The 19,632-nt window shown below is 45.5% G+C and overlaps 2 protein-coding genes and 2 long non-coding RNA genes across 7 annotated transcripts in view; 2 read left to right on the forward strand and 2 right to left on the reverse strand.

Moving 5' to 3' along the window:
• LOC310687942 overlaps positions 1 to 19,632 on the forward strand; it is a 234,265-nt gene that overhangs the window by 123,906 nt on the left and 90,727 nt on the right. The window lies entirely within an intron of this gene.
• LOC310687914 (mucin-6-like) lies at positions 530 to 18,891 on the reverse strand (the record flags this gene model as incomplete). Of its 3 annotated transcripts, none has more annotated exons than XM_083463866.1 (5): positions 556 to 683; positions 2,029 to 2,066; positions 2,868 to 2,885; positions 12,014 to 12,170; positions 18,712 to 18,891. In XM_083463866.1, the coding sequence occupies 5 exons, from the start codon at positions 18,889 to 18,891 to the stop codon at positions 669 to 671; spliced, it is 408 nt and encodes a 135-aa protein (XP_083319992.1). The 3 variants fall into 3 exon arrangements, with proteins under 3 accessions (XP_083319993.1, XP_083319992.1, XP_083319994.1); XM_083463868.1 differs by lacking the exon at positions 18,712 to 18,891 and adding an exon at positions 12,562 to 12,807; XM_083463867.1 differs by lacking the exon at positions 12,014 to 12,170 and having other exon boundaries at positions 530 to 683.
• LOC310687982 lies at positions 570 to 1,273 on the forward strand. The gene is made up of 2 exons (XR_014516708.1): positions 570 to 673; positions 1,145 to 1,273. It is a non-coding gene; the product is annotated as an uncharacterized lncRNA (long non-coding RNA).
• LRRK2 (leucine rich repeat kinase 2) overlaps positions 14,485 to 19,632 on the reverse strand; it is a 77,449-nt gene continuing 72,301 nt past the window's right edge. For both annotated transcript variants that reach the window (XM_083463189.1, XM_083463190.1), the window contains one exon: positions 14,485 to 19,416. In XM_083463189.1, the coding sequence (XP_083319315.1) occupies positions 19,295 to 19,416 (122 nt within the window). In that variant the 3' untranslated portion in view covers positions 14,485 to 19,294. The remainder of the gene's footprint in view (positions 19,417 to 19,632) is intronic.

The following is a 19,632-nucleotide window of genomic DNA, read 5'->3' on the forward strand; positions in this document are numbered from 1 at the left end:
ACAGGACTTCTTTTCAGATGAGTAGTTGGGTAATATATTTCAGGATCATGCTTTCATCCAGCCCAGGGTTTCCCAAACTTGGGTCTGCAGTTGTTTTTGTACTACAACTCCCATCATCCCAAGCTAGCAGGACCAGTGGTCAGGGATGGTGGGAACTCTAGTCCAAAATCAGCTGGAGACCCAAGTTTGGGAAACCCTGATCCAACCGTAAGTTAGACTGACGATGCAACTTGTTTCAGTCACAACAATGGAAAGATTGTACAGCACATCTGTTTAGTGGTGCAAATAGTCGCCAAACCAACACAAAACTGGGAACAGCTATTTCAAAATAGAATTTATTTTTCCATTTCAGAAGATAACTACGAAAACATGTATTGTGGAATTTTATGAAGATTGAGGCATTGTCTTAATTGTATCAATTCTTGAAACCACTGGCTGTGGTTACATAGGAAATCTCAAAACCACATTTTATTAATGTTTGAGAGTACGGAGCAAGGGTGGACAAGAAACCATTTAAAATATGATTACTTTAGTGACCACCACAAATCTGGCAGCTGCTGGCAACATTTGTGTGCCGACATTTATACTGTGCTATTTTTCCTGTGGGGCACGTATTGTCGATATGCTTCTTCGCCTTGCAGCAAGGACACCTGTTCAGCAATTTACGGTCAACGTCCCCATACCTGAAACAAGAATAAAACAGGAGAGAAAAATGTGATGAGCTGATAATAAAAATACTCTTTTTAAAATTGAACAGTGCTGAAGGGTTCGAACCTGTGTTTTTAAAGCACTTTCTAGCACTTTCTAGTGTTTGGGGAAATTCCTTAAAGCCACAGCTGCAAAGATGAAAAAGACTGGCCCCATTCCAGCTCTAGCTGTATGTACTGGGCACCCCGATCCCTATCAATGGAAGCAGCCAAATTGTTCAGTGCGTCCCCTGTGAACACCATGGTCCAAGTGTCACTGCAGCCGTGTTGCCTTTCGCATGCTGAATCGAGAGGACCATGTGCTGCGGAAATGGCTGGGGAAAAATCACTACATTCTACTATGTGATTGTCTAGCAGAATTGTTCACCACAATCTACGGTAACTTCACCTCCCCTGTTCAATACAACGTATGCAGCTTATTCTAGATGTCTATGAAGAAGCACCAAAGTCAACTTATTTTGGCATTCCCCAACACACTTTGCCATCAGGATTTGGCCTTTGCAGCCGTCTGCATTAACTGTTCCCTTCACAGGAACCGGGTTACCTTCATTTACACCTAGCAAGGATGGTAAACACGGCTGAAGCATTGGACGACGTGAAAGAGCATCAGTAAAGAGCTAAGTTTTTGAACTAATAATAATAATAATAATTTAATATTTATACCCCACCCATCTGGCTGGGTTTCCCCAGCCACTCTGGGCGGCTTCCAACAAAGCACAAAATAAAATAACTGTTGCTCTTGTACTGTGATTTTATCTGATTTATCACAAAAGGGTTTTCTCTCCTGCTTCTAGAAAATGCCCAAAGAGTATTTTAAACTTGCACAAGAAATAAAGGACTATGAGCCTCAAGGTACAGTAGTTTCTTTGTATTTATTGGATAGGCTAGGTTTTAAGAAGAAAAGTGGGAAGTAAACGTTTCCCCAATCTGGAAAACCCAAATAACGAAAGGTAGCAATGTTGGCGTTGCCTCCAAGCAAAACTGTGGGCCCCAAAGCCCGATTCAGCACGATTTAATTCAGCTGATCCTGTTCTCTCAAAATTGTGATTCTTACAACTGCAGTTTCGAATCACAATTTGGATCACAGCTTCATTATGCTTATACCGCAGGAGCAGCTTTTAATGGTGATCAAAATTATCTCCCATCCCCAGCTACAGGCAATTTGTTTGCCTCATGATTCTAGAAAATGGCCTTCAACCCTGAATGCTAACAAAAAAGAACATTGCCTTGTATTAAGTGCTTGCTGTGTGTCCAAGCGACAGGGTCAGGAATGAAAGCTTTTATTCAGAACTCTCGCTGTGAGAGAGAAAATTCAGCTCACCTGGTAGTATTTATTTTGAAACCGACATGAGGTTGGTACTGAAAAAACAAATATATAGAGATCTCATTATTTAGCTGCTGCAAGCACATTCTGTACATTTCTCCAATAGTAATGGGCATTGCTGATAAACTGGGAGGCTTGCTATTCCTACAAAATGCGCCTTGGGCCCTGCCCAATCCACTTCAGGCTATTTGCTATCCAATTCTCTCTAGGTTTGCTCTGAAGTTAGCCCCTGGGATGATTCCCAGGTAAGTGTGTGAGAGATTGCAGTTCTTACCTCTTAAATGGGTTGGTAAAATCTTATTTGCAATGTAATAAATGCAGATATATTTATACATACATATAAATTTATACATGCATATATTGGGTGGGGGCAGGCTTTAAATTAGAACCTCAGTTACTGAAGCATTTAATTTTTTTTACTTACTTGATTGAGGGGGCTTACCCCTCCCCTAGGCTATGCCTATGAGTCTCCTCTGTATAATCTACCAGTATACTATAAATCTGCATCACCAAGAATTAATAATCCTCTCCTCTAAGGAGATGCTACAGCCAGCCTCCATCTGAAGATCTCTCATTAAGCAGGGGTGAAATCTGCCTTTATTTCACCCGGTTCAAAGACCCAGATTGGCACCTACCCACCCCACATTTGCATACACACACTCACAGGCTGCGAGCCTCAATGGTGCCCCTCTGGAGACTTCACCTGGGGCAAAAAAAGGCTAACCCCCCCATAGCTCCAGCTCTGCATTCAGTTTTCTGCATTGCTTCTTCTAATTGGTCTTCCTTTAAAACTCTTACTTCTTGTCACATATGGAACAAAGAAGAAGGAAACATACCTGGAACTGTAGGGCATTCTGTACGAAAAGGGAAAAGCAAAAGCAAATTACCGTATTTTTCGCTCTATAACACGCAGATTTTTGCTCCTAAAAAGGAAGGGGAAATGTCTGTGCGTGTTATGGAGCGAACGTGTGCTCCCTGGAGCCGAAAAATGAGGCAAAAATCAAACCGCGCTTCAGGGAGAAGGGAGCTCCGTGAGACAGGAAGTGGCAGTTTTCCTTCATTCTGCCTCAGGGTCTTACTGCCCACCCTGCTCTGTTTCGTTGCTGTGTTTGCTCAAACGGAACAAAGAGCAGGGAAAGCCCCTCCCCTCCAGGCAAGTAGAGAGGAAAGCAGAGCGTCCGAACAAAGAGCAGGGAAAGCCCCTCCCCTCCAGGCAAGTAGAGAGGAGAGCAGAGCGTCGCTCTATCCTGTCCCTGCTCCGGAGGGAACAATGTTTGTAAAGGGAAGAGAGATTACAGGTTCGGCTTAAAATTCTGATTTGACTTCCTACTTTTTGTTTTTGGAGACACACAGCATTCAAATATGCTTTCTTCCATTTAAAAGGATGAAATCCTTAAACAGTGTTTTGCCTGTAAATTCATGCGATCTGGAAGATTACAGTGTCTGTACCTCTTAAGGGATGGCAAAGCTTAGGTTTCGCTGCTAAATAGTTCTTAATGCAGATAAAATGCTTTCTTCTGTCATGCTGGTGGGAGGGAGAGAGAGAGAGAGAGAGCGCACGCTGGCTGGCTTGGGTGGGTGGGTGGGTGGGGGGAAACTTTTGCCTTCCTTTCCTCACGTTATAGCCCTCTCCTGCATTCTTAGCCTTCTGTGTTTTTCCTTCCCTCCCCACTTAAAATGTGGTTACAAAGCATGGATCCACATGGATCCTCAGGATCTTTGCATTGGGTCACCCCAAATTCACCATCAGAGCACACAGCATGTCCATGGCTACAGCCTGCCCCCCCAAAATCACACACCCATTGTTGCCTGGGGCTGCAATGGTGCAAAAACGTGGTTACAAAGCATGGATCCACATGGATCCTCAGGATCTTTGCATTGGGTCAGCCAAAATTCACCATCAGAGCACATAGCATGTCCATGGCTACAGCCTGTCCCCCCCCCCCCAAAAAAAAAATCACGCACCCACTGTTGCCTGGGGCTGCAATGGTGCAAAAACGTGGTTACAAAGCATGGATCCACAGGGATTCTCAGGATTTCTGCATTGGGTCACCCCAAATTCACCATCAGATCACATGTCTGTGGCCACAGCATGAAGCACAAAAATGATACGTCCACTGTTTCATTCAGAATATTTTTTCCCTTGTTTTCCTCCTCTAAAAACGATGTGCGTGTTATGGTCAGGTGCGTGTTATAGAGCGAAAAATACGGTAGTTATGAGCTATATGTGGGTGGCGCTGTGGTCTAAACCACAGAGCCTAGGGATTGCCAATCAGAAGGTCGGCAGTTCGAATCCTGTGATGGAGTGAGCTCCCGTTGCTCGGTCCCTGCTCCTGCCAACCTAGCTGTTCGAAAGCACGTCAAAGTGCAAGTAGATAAATAAGTACTGCTCCAGCAGGAAGGTAAACGGTGTTTCCGTGAGCTGCTCTGGTGCGCCGGAAGTGGTTTAGTCATGCTGGCCACATGAACCGGAAGCTGTTCACCGGCTCCCTCGGCCAGTAAAGCGAGATGAGCGCCGCAACCCCAGAGTCGGCCACAACTGGACTGAACGGTCAGGGGTCCCTTTACCTTTATACTTTGAGAGGGGAAACTGAACGGTGATCAAGAAACAGTAAGTTATAACTGAGATAATAGCAGTACCTTCTTGAATAGAGAAAGTCTGGCCACTGCTGCCCAAGCACTGGCAAGCTCTAAATTGTTGCAGGGAGCTACTGGCTACTAGTCTATTTTTTTGTTGTCTCTGAAGATTTTTCTACTGGTCTATTTTCAGGCACATTTCAAATGGTGCTTGCGTACAAGGGGTAGGGACCCTGTGGCCTTCCAGATGTTGCTGGACTCCAACTCCCAGAAGCCCCAAACACCACGGCCAACGATGAGAGTCCTCCATCTCTGCTACATTCCGACTGAACTTTCCAACAGTAAGAGCTGTTCAACAGAGTCTCTTAGAAGGTGATGGTCTCTCCTTCTAGCGTTTAAGCAGAGGTTGGGTGGCCATCTGTCATATGTGATCTAGTCAAGATTCCTGCCCTTTCCAGCTCTACGATTCTATATTTTGGGACCTGGATTCCTAAAAGGCTTCATTTTACTGCATGAACATGCCCGAAAAACCTTGCATCTACCCTCTGAGCTTCTCCTCTGGGTCTCCCTTCCCCGCCACTCCCCAACAATCTGAAATTAAGTGGGATGGTGACTGCAGAGAGAAGACTTATCTTATTAATTTAAAACATTATATCCTGCTTTTCTTTATAAAACCAAAGCAATTTAACAAAAAAATATTAATAAATCATGACACATAATAAAATGGCTCGAATTACTGTATTTTTCGCTCTATTAAGACACACTTTCCCCCTCCTAAAAAGTAAGGGGAAATGTGTGTGCGTCTTATGGGGCGAATGCAGGCTGTGCACCTTTCACTGAAACCAGGAGGGCAAGAGGGATTGGTGCGCACCGATCCCTCTTGCTCTCCTGGCTTCCGGGATAGCCGCCCGAAGCCTCCTGAGCGCAGCGGGAGTGCTCCCGCTGTGCTCAGGAGGCTTCGCGCTGCTTTCGCTGAAGCCAGGAGAGCAAGAGGGATCAATCCCTCTTGCTCTCCTGGCTTCGCTTTGGTGGAGAGCCGCTGCGCAGCTTTCCCTCTCTGCACAGCGCCCCTTCAGCAAAGCGGCAGGAAAAACGGAGCCCCTTCCATTTCTCCTCCCGCTTCGCTAAAGGGGTGCTGCACAGCTCTCTCTCTCTGTGCAGTGCCTCTCCAGCGAAGTGGCAGGAGAAACGGAGCCCCTTCTGTTTCTCCTGCCACTTTGCTAGAGAGGCGCTGAGCAGAGAGGGAGAGAACATTTTTTTTCTTGTTCTCCTCCTCTAGAACTAGGTGCGTCTTATGGTCGGGTGCGTCTTATAGAGCGAAAAATACGGTGCAGTAAAAGCACTTCACATTACTAAGATGCATGAGCAGATGCGCCACATGTCTCCACCATGGGGCTGAAAGCATAACCATCTGCACAAAATCAAAGCTGCCTTAGGACTCCCCACCAACCACATCAAGATCTGCCCAAAGAGGTACGTGGGGATAACCCTACTATGACATCAAAACTTCCTTGTGGAAAAGCTCTCGAGTCTCAAAACCCTGATCTTGGGGTGCCTCTTTTAGGGAACAGGTCCAGATAAACTCACACAAGTGCATGCAGGTGAACACACACACACACACATTGTTGTAAGCAAAAAATGCCTTATCTCCTGTGTCATGCTAGTAAAGAAAACTCAGGAGACTGGGGGGTAGAAGTCCAACATTGCTTATTGCAAAGCAATAGGTTACAATGGGATAGCTTTGCAAAAGTTGCAACCCCGCCCAGTGGATCGGGCAGTGGTATTTATAAAGTTTCAAACAAAACAATTCAGTTTCCACCAATTGTACTTCATTACCTCATTTAAGTTGATAGATCAATCATATGCATAAGCACTGGCTGTTTCTGCTGACTAAGCTCGGATTCCCACCGTGTTCTGCGATGACCTTGCAGGAATACATTGTGTTAGTACGCATGTTGGGAACCTGTGTCATGTGCAGCCATTTGCATCATGGAGCAACTTATGTTCTAGCTTTGTGCTGTATCTTTGTGATTTACCGTACATATTAGCTGTATCTCTGCCCCCAACGAGAGTGGCACATGTTGAAAAATCATCAGTTTCATAAAGTAACAGGCTACCATAATTTCTCTATTAGAAGCACACTCAAGGATTTACAGGGGAACACATTATCACATTTATTGTGGCCCTTTGGGCCACTCCCACAAGATCACCACACACTGGTTACACCCAGGGAACACAATGGGGGGAAATAAACAAGGTTGTTTTTTAAATTGAGGAACGGAATTCTAATCAACAGATTTATAGGGCAGGGCTAACATCTAACGAAAGAATGGCAACTTCAACTGCTGGAATATGCACAGTTTGCAGACCTAACATATAGAATAAAAGAACAAGAAGAACATATGTTTAAAAAAGATTGGACAATGTTTATTGAATATATGGGGGGAAATTGTGTATACTTGAAAACGTTGGCAGCTTTAAGATAAATTCAACAATGTAAATAAGTTTTGCTGGATGTAATACAGTAATGGAATACTGAAGTTTAGTTTATGTAAATATGCAGGGATTTATGCTATGCAAAATGAACCATGGAAAGAAAAGAAGGGAAGTCATTGCTATTTTAAGGTTGTTTAAATGAATATTCTAAATTGCAAAACAGAAAATTTAATGAAAATTATATATGTTCAATGCAGGATTGGTTGTTTGCTGCTTGTTTATGTTGTTGTTGTTGTTTGTAGTAGAAATGTGTTTGTGGTGTGCACAGGGTTGATAAATGCCAGGAATGAGGTGTGCACCTTCGACAAGGTACCACATTAAAGACATGCTTTTGAAGGGTGAATGAACTAGGTCTCCAAGGACTGAAGCAGGCACATAGAAAAGTGATGCCGCATAAATATACCAGGACCCAGGACAGAGTACAAACCTCAAATTACAGAATCGTGGAGCTGGGGGCCACACCAAAGGCCATCTAGCCCAACCCCCTGCAATGCAGGAATCACAGTGAAGAGTCCCTGACAGATGCCCCCCCCCCAGCTTGCTCTGCTTCAGGACCCTTTGCCTATTGCTTCATTACAGAGGCCAGAATCCACCCATCCACCTCAGCATCGCCTACAATGATCAGCTCTCCTCGGTTTCAGACAGGGAACATTCCCTGCCCCACCTGGAGATGTCATCCAGGATTATCTATGAGGATGGTGATAATGCAAAGCAGATTGTCTAATCCTGTGCTATGGACACCCCTAGACTTGGGCATCTTCTACTGCATTTCAAGGGATGTTGGGATTGTCTCCCTTTGGAAATGGGACTGAATGAAGAATGATCTGATATATAAACATGAACTCCAAAAGAGAAGATTCACCTGCAGACGGAACAGCAGGTGCTTCCCAAGTTCTGAAGAAACATGGGAGGGGGGAGGAGTTTGGCCCAGGGTCAAGGTGGGTGGGTTGCCATGGGAACAATGACCTGCCCTCCTTTGTGACATCTCCTGCTTCTCCCTTAAAAGCCACCAACTACAGGTGTCCATTGTGGGATAGTGAGGAGAGACAGAGAGAGAGGTGGGAGTGCAGAAGGAGATTTAGGAGAGGCTTTGGTTTAGGAGAGGCAGGGACTGTTTAAATAGGAGGCGGAGGCAACAGCAACAGCAACAATGCGGTCAATTCCAGAAATCCAGGAGGAAGGCAGGACAGAATGGTAAGTTTGTGGGGCGCCATCCTATTCTTTGCCCCATCTCCTTCTCCCCAGAATTATTCCCATAGGTTTATTATCACGTGGTGCTGATAATGCCAAGGTTGCAGGCTCGGTCCCTGCATGGGACAGCTGCACTGCCTGCAGAATCCTTGAGTCTCTCTTCCCTAAATTGGGGGGGGGGGCTGAAGTGGTGACACCCCCCGTGGTGGCGATTCCAGGGTCCAAACTCTTAAAGGGGTTTGTATATGGGAGTTACTGGCCATACACTGAAAGGTTGTCAGTGAACTCCCCTGCGTTGCAGGGATATGGGGGTGGGCTGCCAGCATACACCAACACCTTGCTGTGCTTCCTCCCATATCTCATTCACCCTGAGGAGCCCGTTTCCCCCGGCTGGGGGGCTGGGAGGGAGACACGCCCAGTGCCTAAGCCAAGGTCTTCCTACATCTGAAAGGTTTAATAAATTTGTGGCCAATTTTTTATTCCAGAACACGTTGTCACGAGTCATCTTTCCTTCTGGTGGGTCTCTGGGGGCTGGGGTCTCCGCCTGGGCACGCAGTGAGCGCTCACACCTTCCTTAAAGGGACCGCGCACAGCACCTCGGCCCACTTGGGACCCATCAGCTGGTTGGGCTGGCCTACCTCCCTGTGCTAGTCTTTGGAGGTTCCCACCAAACCTCAGTTAGCCAATCAGCCCTGCAGGGAGGCGGGGCCAGACTGCTTAAATAGGAGGCGGAGCTGGCAGCAACCATGTGATTGGCTCCAGAGCTTCACCCACCCGACCCTCCCTTTGTCTAATGCTCGTTTCATTATAGCTATTTCAGATCATAACCGTAGATACTCCCCTCGTCCTCCATGAATAGGGGTGACCCCTATTGGGAATTCTCTATTAGGCTAAATGTATTTCTGTTCTGCATCACATCTTCTAGGCTCAGGCGAATGAGAAGCTTCCTTCAGGTCAAAAGGAGCAATAAAGTGGCCCCGCTGCACCACAAGGAGCCTCCTGTGACTCCAGGTGAGGAAGCACCTCCCCCCCACAGACACCATTTTGGGAAGGGCAGGGCAGGAATAGGCTAGGGGGGCAGCTCAGGGTATAGGATTTGTGTGGGGGGGGGAGCTAGTAAGAAAAAAAGTCGAAAGAGCCAGACTGCTGGATCTGGCAGGAGGCCGAGGCAGCTGATAGGACAGGGCTAGGGGGCAGTGGTCAGCTAGAGGGCCACATTCTCTTGTGAGCCGCATTCGGGGGGCTGCAGGCCAAGTCTGGCCCCCAAGGCCTGGGGTTTGCCACCCCTGTAGGAGGAGCGTAGAAGCAGGGAAATCAAGGAGAAGATTATTGCAACAATCTGGGAAGCTGCAAAAGGACGAACTAACCTGTCCCCATGTCCTTCTCTTCTTGCAGTGGTGACAAAACTCTTCAGGACTTTTCCTGATCTTGAGGTTAGTAGTAGGGGAAACAAAAGAGGTCTTTGCCCCCAATTCTGCAGTGGCATGGGATCTTGGGGTGTCAGGATGATGCCAGAGGCATGTCCTGCCCTCTTCCCTGGTGCTGCCCTTCCACCTCTGCCCTTCAGGAGGCTGCAGGGCCCATGGAGGTCCTCTGGGGCAAGGGATGGGGCCCAAGCCTGAGGGAGGCCAGTCTTTCCTGGCTTGGGCCTGCTTGTGGGCTCCCTTGCACCTGTCAATGGTGGGTTTTGCAGTTTCACCAAAGGCGTCTCATCCAGCTTTCTCTTTCCTCTGCAGAAGGCAATAGCCCAATGACACCGGCCCCGTGTTTGGCCAGCACCTAAGGAAGATAAACGAATCTCCGCACCTTGGGGACTTTTCACTTAGTAGCCTTATGGTTCATGCCCGAGAAAGACCTCCCAGGCCTTCTTGCTGTGCCTTGCAGGCATTTTTCACTTCGCCTCAGTAGGCAGGGCCCTGACTGACTCCAGCTACAAAAGCTGAGGTGGTTGGACCCTTGGGTTTGGGTATTGTTTAGAGGGCTTTCTTGAGAGAGGCTGTTAATTCAGTTTCTCATTTCCGTTCTCTTCCAGGGTACATCATTATTGAAGTTCTGTAGGGTCTCCGGTTCTGGTCTCTGCCATGGCAACGTCTCTCCCTTCTGGGACCAGACTCAGACAGAGGGGAGAGGGTTACCTGAGGTTGTTAAACCCTCTAAAAACCCCTGAAGGCAGTCGGGGGATAAGGCACCTGTGGACGTCTTTGTGCCTGCTCCTGCTGGTCTCAAGCCCTGCGCCGCTGAGGCAGGCTCCACGGCTGCCATTGCAAGAGGCAAAGCTCCTTCACCTCTTGATATATTGGATCAAACTTAAAGGCGCCTCTAGAGGAAATGTGGACAGTGAGCTGCAATCTGAATGAGACTATCGAGATGGAGGGATGAAATCTGAATGTCCTGCCGTGATTGAAAATGGAGAGAAGAGGGGAGGGGAACTTATTATTATTAATTTTATTTTTATTATTTAAAATCTGCAAGGACTTAACACTTATCCCATTTGGTTTAAAGAAATAAAAGGATCTCAAGTGAGGTCTATAAAGAAAACCTGGATGTTTGTGTAATGCTTGAAATTCCTTTTCTAAAATGGATTACAGACTACGAGAGGAATGAACATAAATTTCCAACATTGTGAACTGTGTTGATACCAGACTATAGACATGACAATAGTTTATAAGCAATGAGAGGCGACACATGGTCTGGAAAATAAAGAAGATTGGACAGGAAGATTTTTGGATAAATGGATCTGGCATGCCAGCAGGTTTTAAGGTTAACCATTAGAAAACCAAAAAGAATATAGCAGAGCAAAAGACTCTGGATTTAAAAGTATAAAAAATAGAGTATTTAGGTATTACTATGACAAATATGAATTGTATGTTGTTTCAAAATAATTTTGTTATGACGTGGGTGGAAATCAAAAAGGATATGTTAAGTTGGGAAAAACTAAAACTGTCTTTGCTGGGTAGAATTTCTGTGATAAAGCTAAAAACCGGGATGGAGAAGGTATAAAGGACATTCAGGCAACTGGTCCCAGAGTGGTTTAATCATCAATCCCTCCTCCTAGGGAATTGTAGCTCTGTGGGGGGTGGGGGGGAGAGTATAGGGGTCTCCTAACAACTCTCAGCACCCTTAACAAACTACAGGTCCTAGAATTATTTTTGTGGAGCTGTGACTGTTGTAAAGTGGTATCCTGGAGCTTTAAATGCATGCTGTGAATGAGGCCTCAGAATCTGTACACTCTAGTAACTTCCAAACCAATTTCAGTGTTTTTTAAAGCCCCTGTTCCCCTTTATCTCCGCCTTTTGTTTTTGGTGCTTCCCAAAATGGCCATATTAAGCAGATATATGTCTCATGTTTCCCCAGTCTGTGTTACAGGTTTATGATTTTGTCTCTGGAGGACTGCTGCTTGCCAGCCAAGGGGACTCTGATGGATGGCTTTGCTTTCCCCAGCCACCAACTGATGGGTGCTACAGCTGAATCCACCCTTGCCTTGACCTCTGGGCATGCACTTTAAGGCCCACCCTGTTTTAAGAGAAGCAGAGATTATTTAGCGCAGGGATGGGGAACTTGTGGTCCTCTAGATGCTGATGCACTTCAGCTCCGATAGCCAATGGTCAGGGATGATGGGAACTGCATCCCAATAACATTTGGAGAGAGACAAGCTCACCAGCCCTGTCTGAAACACTATCTGAAACAGTTCGTGTGAATTAGTAGATGTTTCACTTACGGCAAAGTTCTGGGGTACGCCACTGTACACAGATGCCAGTTGCTGCACATGCCTCTGCGTACATCGCAACAGCAGTACAGAGCCCAAGGTACTTCCCTTCCATGGTGCAAGCGCAAGCTTCTTCGATGCAAGCCTTGTGAAATGGAGTGGGGTCAACCTAAGGAGAAGGTGTTGTTGAACTACCATTATTGTTAGGGTGCAGGTCTGCGGTTCCACTGCTTAGCCAGGCGCCAAGATCCGCTGCCCGGCATGGCGTTGGGAATGTGTCTGCTCTCCACCATATGACCAAGCCAGATTGGGTGGGGTATAAATAATAAAAATTATTATTATTATTATTATTATTATTATTATTATTATTATTATTATTTACTACTACTACTACTACTATGCTTACTACTACTACTATTATGCTTGTGAGGTAGGTTAGACTGAAACATAGCGGCTGCCTCATATAGGGCCTTACGAGGCTATTGTCTAAACCACCCCAAAGTATTGTCAGGGATTTTATGCATAAAAGTGTTGAGCAAATCTTCTTTCCAAAGGCCTACCTGGCTGTGGCAGGCTCCGAACCCACAGCCTCTAGTAATTCTGCATTTTTTTCTCAGCCCACTCTTTGCAGTATGCATTTGCATCGCATGGGCACGTCTCGGCTATTGCGTCCCAACATGCAAAGCTTGTCTTTCAACTGTTGCCAAACTCCATTGGTCTGGTGGCTAGTGAACCATGCCTAGTGGTGAATTCGTCCTGAAGATTTCCATTGCGATTTCCACAAAGGCCACATAGTTGTCTCGGTATTGCAAGCAGAAAGATATGGTGAGGCACCTCGTAGGCTTGGCCTGCATCCCGGGCCCTATCCCGGGAGGGAATTGGCCACACCAGTAGGTTTCCTTGGGGGCAGGCCCTCTGTGTGGACCAGAGAGGGAACTGCTCTCTTCTGGTCTGCTCCTGAGGTATAAATAAGAATCTATAGCAGGCTTCCTCAACCTCGGCCCTCCAGATGTTTTTGGCCTACAACTCCCATGATCCCTAGCTAGCAGGACCAATGGTCAGGATGGGAATTGTATTCTCAAAACATCTGAAGGGTCGAGGTTGAGGTATAGGTATAGGTTACATATGTTGTTGGGGTAATAACACTAATGAAGATGATGTAAGAAGTTGATGTAACAATATAAGAAGCAGGGTTCTGCTTGCATTATTATTGCCAGAGATATGATCAAGCACAATTTACTGTTAAACAAAATTCTTACGTAAAAATAGTTAAGTGTTTAAATTATCTACATTGTGCTTACCTTCCAGTTTGGCTCCATTATAATAGAAACTCCCCCACAAAGTTCAACTAGAACCTGTAAGGTTGGCGCTGTTACTTCTTGGGACAATCTCAATGAGTACACAGCTGCTTCTGATTCATCACTGTTCTGTCACAAGTTGGCAAAATGCTATTACCAGTGTCCCTTTGCTCCTGTCATTATTTGAGCATCGACAATCTAGGAAGTCCAATAACAAGTACAGAATAAAAATGCCAACCAGAACATGGGTCTGTCACTTTCCAGAACTTGTCCTTGCCAGGAGAGCACTTTTTAAAGTACTGAACCTCTGTGTGATCACATGAAGCTTGCTTGTGGGTAGTTAGATCAATACGGTCCAGCAACTTCTTTAAATGTTTGATGTAATCGTTGCTTGACCTACAACAAAAATTTTAGCGGGAGATGTTGAGAATTAAAGCAAAGACCCTCTGTATCCAATACATGTAGTCAACACAGTGCCCTCCAGATATTTTGACTCCAACCCCCATTAGCCTGGCCAGCACGGCCAATGAGGGGCTATATCTGGAGAGAACCATATTGGCCAGCCCTGTAGTACCTTCCAAATTCCTGAAGCCCTTTCATAGGAGCTTTTGATAGTTTCAAAGGGACTTGTGCACATTTGCCAAGATAATTAGAATACAGTCAGTAGGCCATTTTGCATATGCTATTTTCACTAATTTATGTGTTTTAGGCACACTTTACCCTAACATATACATTTTGTATATTACTTGACTGGAGTTTAATCTTTTGTATTTTATCTTCCTGTATGCCATGCCAGCAGCTTCTAGCTGTAAGGCAGTTTATAAATCTGTAAAAGAATCTGTGATGAGAGCAGTTTAGGGGAGAAGCAAGGCTTCCTGTCTGTGCTTCCATCATCAGAGTTCCCCAAAGGAAGCAGCTGTATGTGTGGCTTTGTGGAGGTCCTGATCTTATTTGGGGGAGGGGATTACTGGCATCGTAATTTGATTGCTCCAATTCACCTCATTTCAGATACATCATACGTAATGAATAAAATTTTACACGTATTTCAAGTGATATACACATACATTATCTCATTAATGTAACTGATTAATTACTACTAAAAACAATTTGATTTCAACAGAAAACTTCACTCAGCTTACAGTTATGTGTAGCATCTGTCAAAAGACTTGTAAAATGAAATTTGTGTGAAAGTTAAAAAATATGTTTATTTTTATTACATAAAGGTCCTGTACAGTCTGCAAATTATACATTCGTATATACACAGAAAATTTGTGGTATATCAACAAGAATGTGTTAAAGCAGAGAACTTCACAATCCTGAATCTGCATGTAGCCATAACATTACAAATAGACAAAAAACAGAAAATGGTAGCACATTATTTTATTTAAAGAGAAAAGAAGTTTAAAAGTATAAGACATTATATGAGAAAGGACAATTGGTCTTACCCGAAGTGGCGCTTTAATAGGTTGCTGATGAGTCGAATGGGGCGCATCCTGAACTTCTTGTAAACTATCCAGCGATTGGGGAATTTGAGATCCAACACTGGCCTCCACTTCTTGTGGCCTTTTGTTTGGAACCACAAAGATTGAGTAAAGTCCTTGATATCACTGCTCTGCTGGGAGGGTACCAATGGCCCCCATGTTTAGTAGGTGAGGCATGCAAGCCTCAACTGCTGCTCAACTCTCTGGGTGCTTTGGAATTGGAGATGGAATGAAGCTGGATGGGGGACTTGCATTAAGTTTTATGCTGGGGGGGGGGGGGACGACGATGACGACGACCTGCTCCATCAAGGCAGGGGGAAAAAACTGAGGAGATTCAGCCTCCCTCCCACAATTCTTTGCTCCTACCTCAGTCACGTGGTGAGAAATTACCCAATCCAGTGCCATTCTTCACTCAGTCCCTAACAAACTGGGTGGTGTCCTAGTCATTTTCAATCCTCATCCTACTTATTATGCCAATAACTCATCTATCAAAACAACACACCTACTGCTAGCATCCACTGTCCCAGATACTATTCTGACTTTTAACCCCAGACATCACCATTTTAACATAAATTGGGGGCCAACCCGGAGAACACCCATTCATTATTATCGGCCAATTAGTTTCAACATTCTACTTCACAATCTTTCTTCTCCTCATACCTATAGCCATTATAATAAAAAACAAACTCCTTAAATGATAACCAGCCCAATAGCTTAAATAACCTAAAGCACTGGTCTTGTAAGTCAGAAATAAGAACTCACCATCCTAGGACATCAAAAGAGAAGGCCACAACCCCTCATTGCCAGCCCTCAAAACTAGCATTTTTATTAAACTATCTTCTGTTCCATTCCACCCAGCCACCCCAAGCAGTTTTTTTTGCCTCCTCCACCCAAGCACAAATAATTTTTTGCAGTCAACCCCTCACTTGGCTGGCTGTCCCACCATTGGTTATGGTTCTTGGGGGACTTGGAACCAGCAGCGCTTGGGAAACACTGGGAACCCTGTCTAGCATAAAATCTAGTGGCTACGTAATTTTTTCTTTATTTCTTTCATAACTGTTTATTCCTAGGTATAGTTCAAATTAAGGATGGAAAATGTATATGGATGTATGCAAAAAAGAACTTGATAATAATAAAAAAATAGAATCTAGGCTTAAACCTCTGTGGTCTAAACCTAAAGTCCCTTTGCCAGAATTGGTTACGAAAGGTGCAAAAGGACTGGGGAGTAACGCCTGGCATACCTCCTATGCTCCTTCTGACTCATCAGCCAGGGGCGTAGCAAGGCGGGTGCAGTAGGTGCGGTCTGCCCCAGGTGTCCCCACTGAGGGGGGTGACAAAATGGTGGGTGGCATTCACCGCGGGGCCTGCAGCGCACCTGAGCCACACGCCCCTCCTGGGAGTGACGCGGTGGCTTGGGCGCCCGCACGCTCCGCGCTGAGTGGGAAGAGGCAGGCAGACTCCTCAGTGGCCCCGCGGTGCCCATGTGGGTGGGTGCCCGCACCCCCGAGCACAGGGCACGCGTGCCGTCGCAGTCACCCGATCAGCTTGCTTCGCCACTGTCATCAGCACCTTTCTTTTATCTTTAGATGCAATAAGCACATCCTTCAGGGACCCATCCCCAAACCAGTGACTCCCCTCACAAATGGGACAGTGGCCAAATTGACTTCTGATGCTGCATCCGCCCACCAATTTTTTAACCACAAAGTTTGGCGTGCCTCGACTTGAGCCAACATTGCCCTGGCAGAAAACTGAGGCACACCCAAGGTAGCATGAGCCATAAAGGCTTGCGCCTTCAGTGATTTATTTAAGGTCTGCCTCAGCCTCACAATATCCTGCGGTGGATTTTGCAGCAAGTCCTCCAACCAAACCATGCATGCCCTTGCACAAAAGGCAGCTGGGCAAGCCACCTGCATAGACAATGCTGTGGCCTCATGCACCTTACGCAAGGCAAAATCCAAATGCCTATCTGTCATATCCTTCAGTTGAGCATCAACTTCCTGAGGCAATAAATTGCAAGAGGAAAGAATGGCATCCGGACAGTCCACAGGAAGAGTCTTAATATAAGCCGTGAAATCAGTCTCCAGAAAATAAATCTTATCTGCCAAATTGGTGCCCTTTCTAAACTGCAAAGGAACACCCAGCTCAGTCTTAGTCACCCTCTTTAAATGGCCTGTTATCGGCTATCAGTCAGTAAAGAAATATCACTAGTAGTTGAGGCCTCAGCAGATTTGTCTTTTTGCGAAGCCAAACCTAAAGTAGACATGACCTTGTAGAACACAGTAGTAAAGTTAAGATTCTGGACACATTGGAGTGGTAACTTACTCATCCTGTAAGGAGCCATCACCCCGTTGATGGAGTTTTTTTCTCTCCTGCCTCTGTCATGTGAAGAGGGTCCTAATCAAACCCCTTCGGGTCATCAGCAACCGCCTTAAATCACCTTGCTTTACATTCCCACTATAATTACATTCCCACTATAATTCCAGCTTGTTAGAAGGGAAAGGTGAATGGTGTGAAAGGGCAAACAGAACATCTCCTGGAATATCAGAATTAAATACAATTTTGCCAAGGGAGAATGTGGGAAAGGGGAAGGAGCATCCTGACAGGAATATGCTACTGGCATTCAACAGAGAAAGAACAATTGATCTCATCTGAAGTATCGTTTTGAGAGGGGGGGCGTTGCATCCAATGGAGACACTAGACTGGAGCAAAGACTTGTGGGAAGTCGGCTGGACTCCCTCATTTTTCCGGATTCACCAAGCAGAAAGTACTGACGGAGTCCCTAAAGAGAAAAAAAACACCTGCCTACTTCCCCCTTCCCCGGAAATTTCTGTAATAAAATCAGCAGGTGGTGGTATAGTCTGAGCATTCAACTGAGTGGAAGCACTTTTAGGAGCTGACGCCTGCTCTGTATTGTGAGCCTGGGACTGGGGTAAAATTATGGAAGAAAGACGCTTCATTGGAAGAGCTGTGGGAGCAGTCTTAGCACGTCCTCTGGCTTTATAGGACATTAAGTGCTTCAGTTTTTGCTTTGCTTCAGAGGTGGGCGGCTTAAGCCACAAGTGTCCTCCATAGCAGCCATTAAGACAGCAAAGAGGCGTCCGTGCGTGCACGTGCGCACACACAGAGACAGACTCAATTTTTCACCAAATAAATACTCAACTCCATTTGCCACACCGTGGACCAGGAGAAAAGGCAGGCAAAAGCTTCACACCACACCACACACTCCATTTGCCACGCTGTGGACCTGGAATGGGGGAAAACAGAAGCTGCACACACTCTCCTTGTGACAACCACCGACCAGGAAGATAAGGACAAGGGGCAGGCACTATGTCTCTGCCAAAGCGAACCGGCAGGGATGTAATAGGAACGCTCCCTCCGTTGCCAGTGTCAAAACAGCAAACTGGGAGGAGGTGGCCAAACTGTTTTTAAATAAGCAAATAAGTGGGATGACCAAACCTAAAGAGCAATGGAAAGGGTTTTCTTTTTTCGTGGGGAAAAACACAATGTGCGGACAAAGAACTGTAGAACAAAAACTGTAGAACAAAAACAACGTTAAAGGAAATCTAAAGAAAAAAGGTGGTTCATAATCTAGTAAAAAACTTAGCTGAGTCAGGAGAACGTACTGTGTGTGTCTAGACAAGAGGAAAAACCGAGGGAGTCCAGCCAACTTCCCGCAGGTCTGCTCTTGTCTAGTGTCTCACGACAGAGTGAACACCCATTCCATTGGATACAATGCCCCACAAACTGAAATGACGCCATGAAATCATAATTACATTCACAACAATAGCAATCTAAAGTGCTTTAAACAGGTTGGATGCAAACAGGATTATGTAAGTTGAATTGATCTCAACGGGACCAAAGCTGGGCTGTAATCTAGCCCCCATTTACCATAGAGTAAATTCCATTTAATTCAGTTGGACTTAGTGCTGACCTGGCATGTGGTTGTGTCCAATGAAGTTATTCCGACAGCGATTTCCGGCACTGGCATCTGTGATTTCCGGCGTCGCCAAAGTGAGTCTCCGCGCCGCGCCAGTTTAGCGTAGCGTGCAAGGACTCGCCAAGCAGGTAGCTTGGCTCGGGGGTGGCTCGTGGGCCGGTAAAATGACCCCATGGGCCACTTTTGGCCCAAGGGCCTTAGGTTGCCGACCCCTGCTCTATAACATGCCTTTATTTATATCATAATGCTTCAAAAAGTTACAAAGTATAAAAATATTGCTTGATTAAATATACATACATAAATACAGCATGGGATAGTGGAATTACTCTAAACGTGGAGTGGTATAAAAGACATTGAAAACCAGATGAAAGGAGTTCAGGTTACATGTTACAGCTGGGTTTCCTACGTACCTTTCACCACTGGAAAATTAAGGCACTGCCCAGTCAATAATATTCTCTATATTTTCAACAAAACTGATGCTGATGCATCCTGAGAAATATTTACATTGCATATTTCAATGGAGCTAGAACAGAAACCTCCTGTATGAGCCCAGTGAGATACGTGTTTTCATAGCCAGTTAATCCAAAGAAATGCTCTTCATTTTTTCTGCTAACTCTTGTCTCAGCTCAATATGTTTTCTCAGGTTTTGCACTTCATGTGGCAGATTAATGTCCCATATAGTCAAACATGACTGTATTCCTGTGAACAAATTGAGGCAAATATGGTTGAAGATATTAATCAGGAAATATATCTCAAGCATTTTTCCAGCTGTTGGGCAACTTAGAAATAGGACTTTAGAAACTTTAGAAATAGGAGCTGAAGCAGTCACTTGGGCAGAAATCCTATGCACACAACTGGGGGGAAAGTGCCATCGAACTCAATAAGATTACTTCTGAGTAGACAGGCATAGGATTG

This window comes from Podarcis liolepis, assembly GCF_965112155.1.
Source record: "Podarcis liolepis genome assembly, chromosome: 10".
Classification (NCBI taxonomy): Eukaryota; Metazoa; Chordata; class Lepidosauria; order Squamata; family Lacertidae; genus Podarcis; species Podarcis liolepis.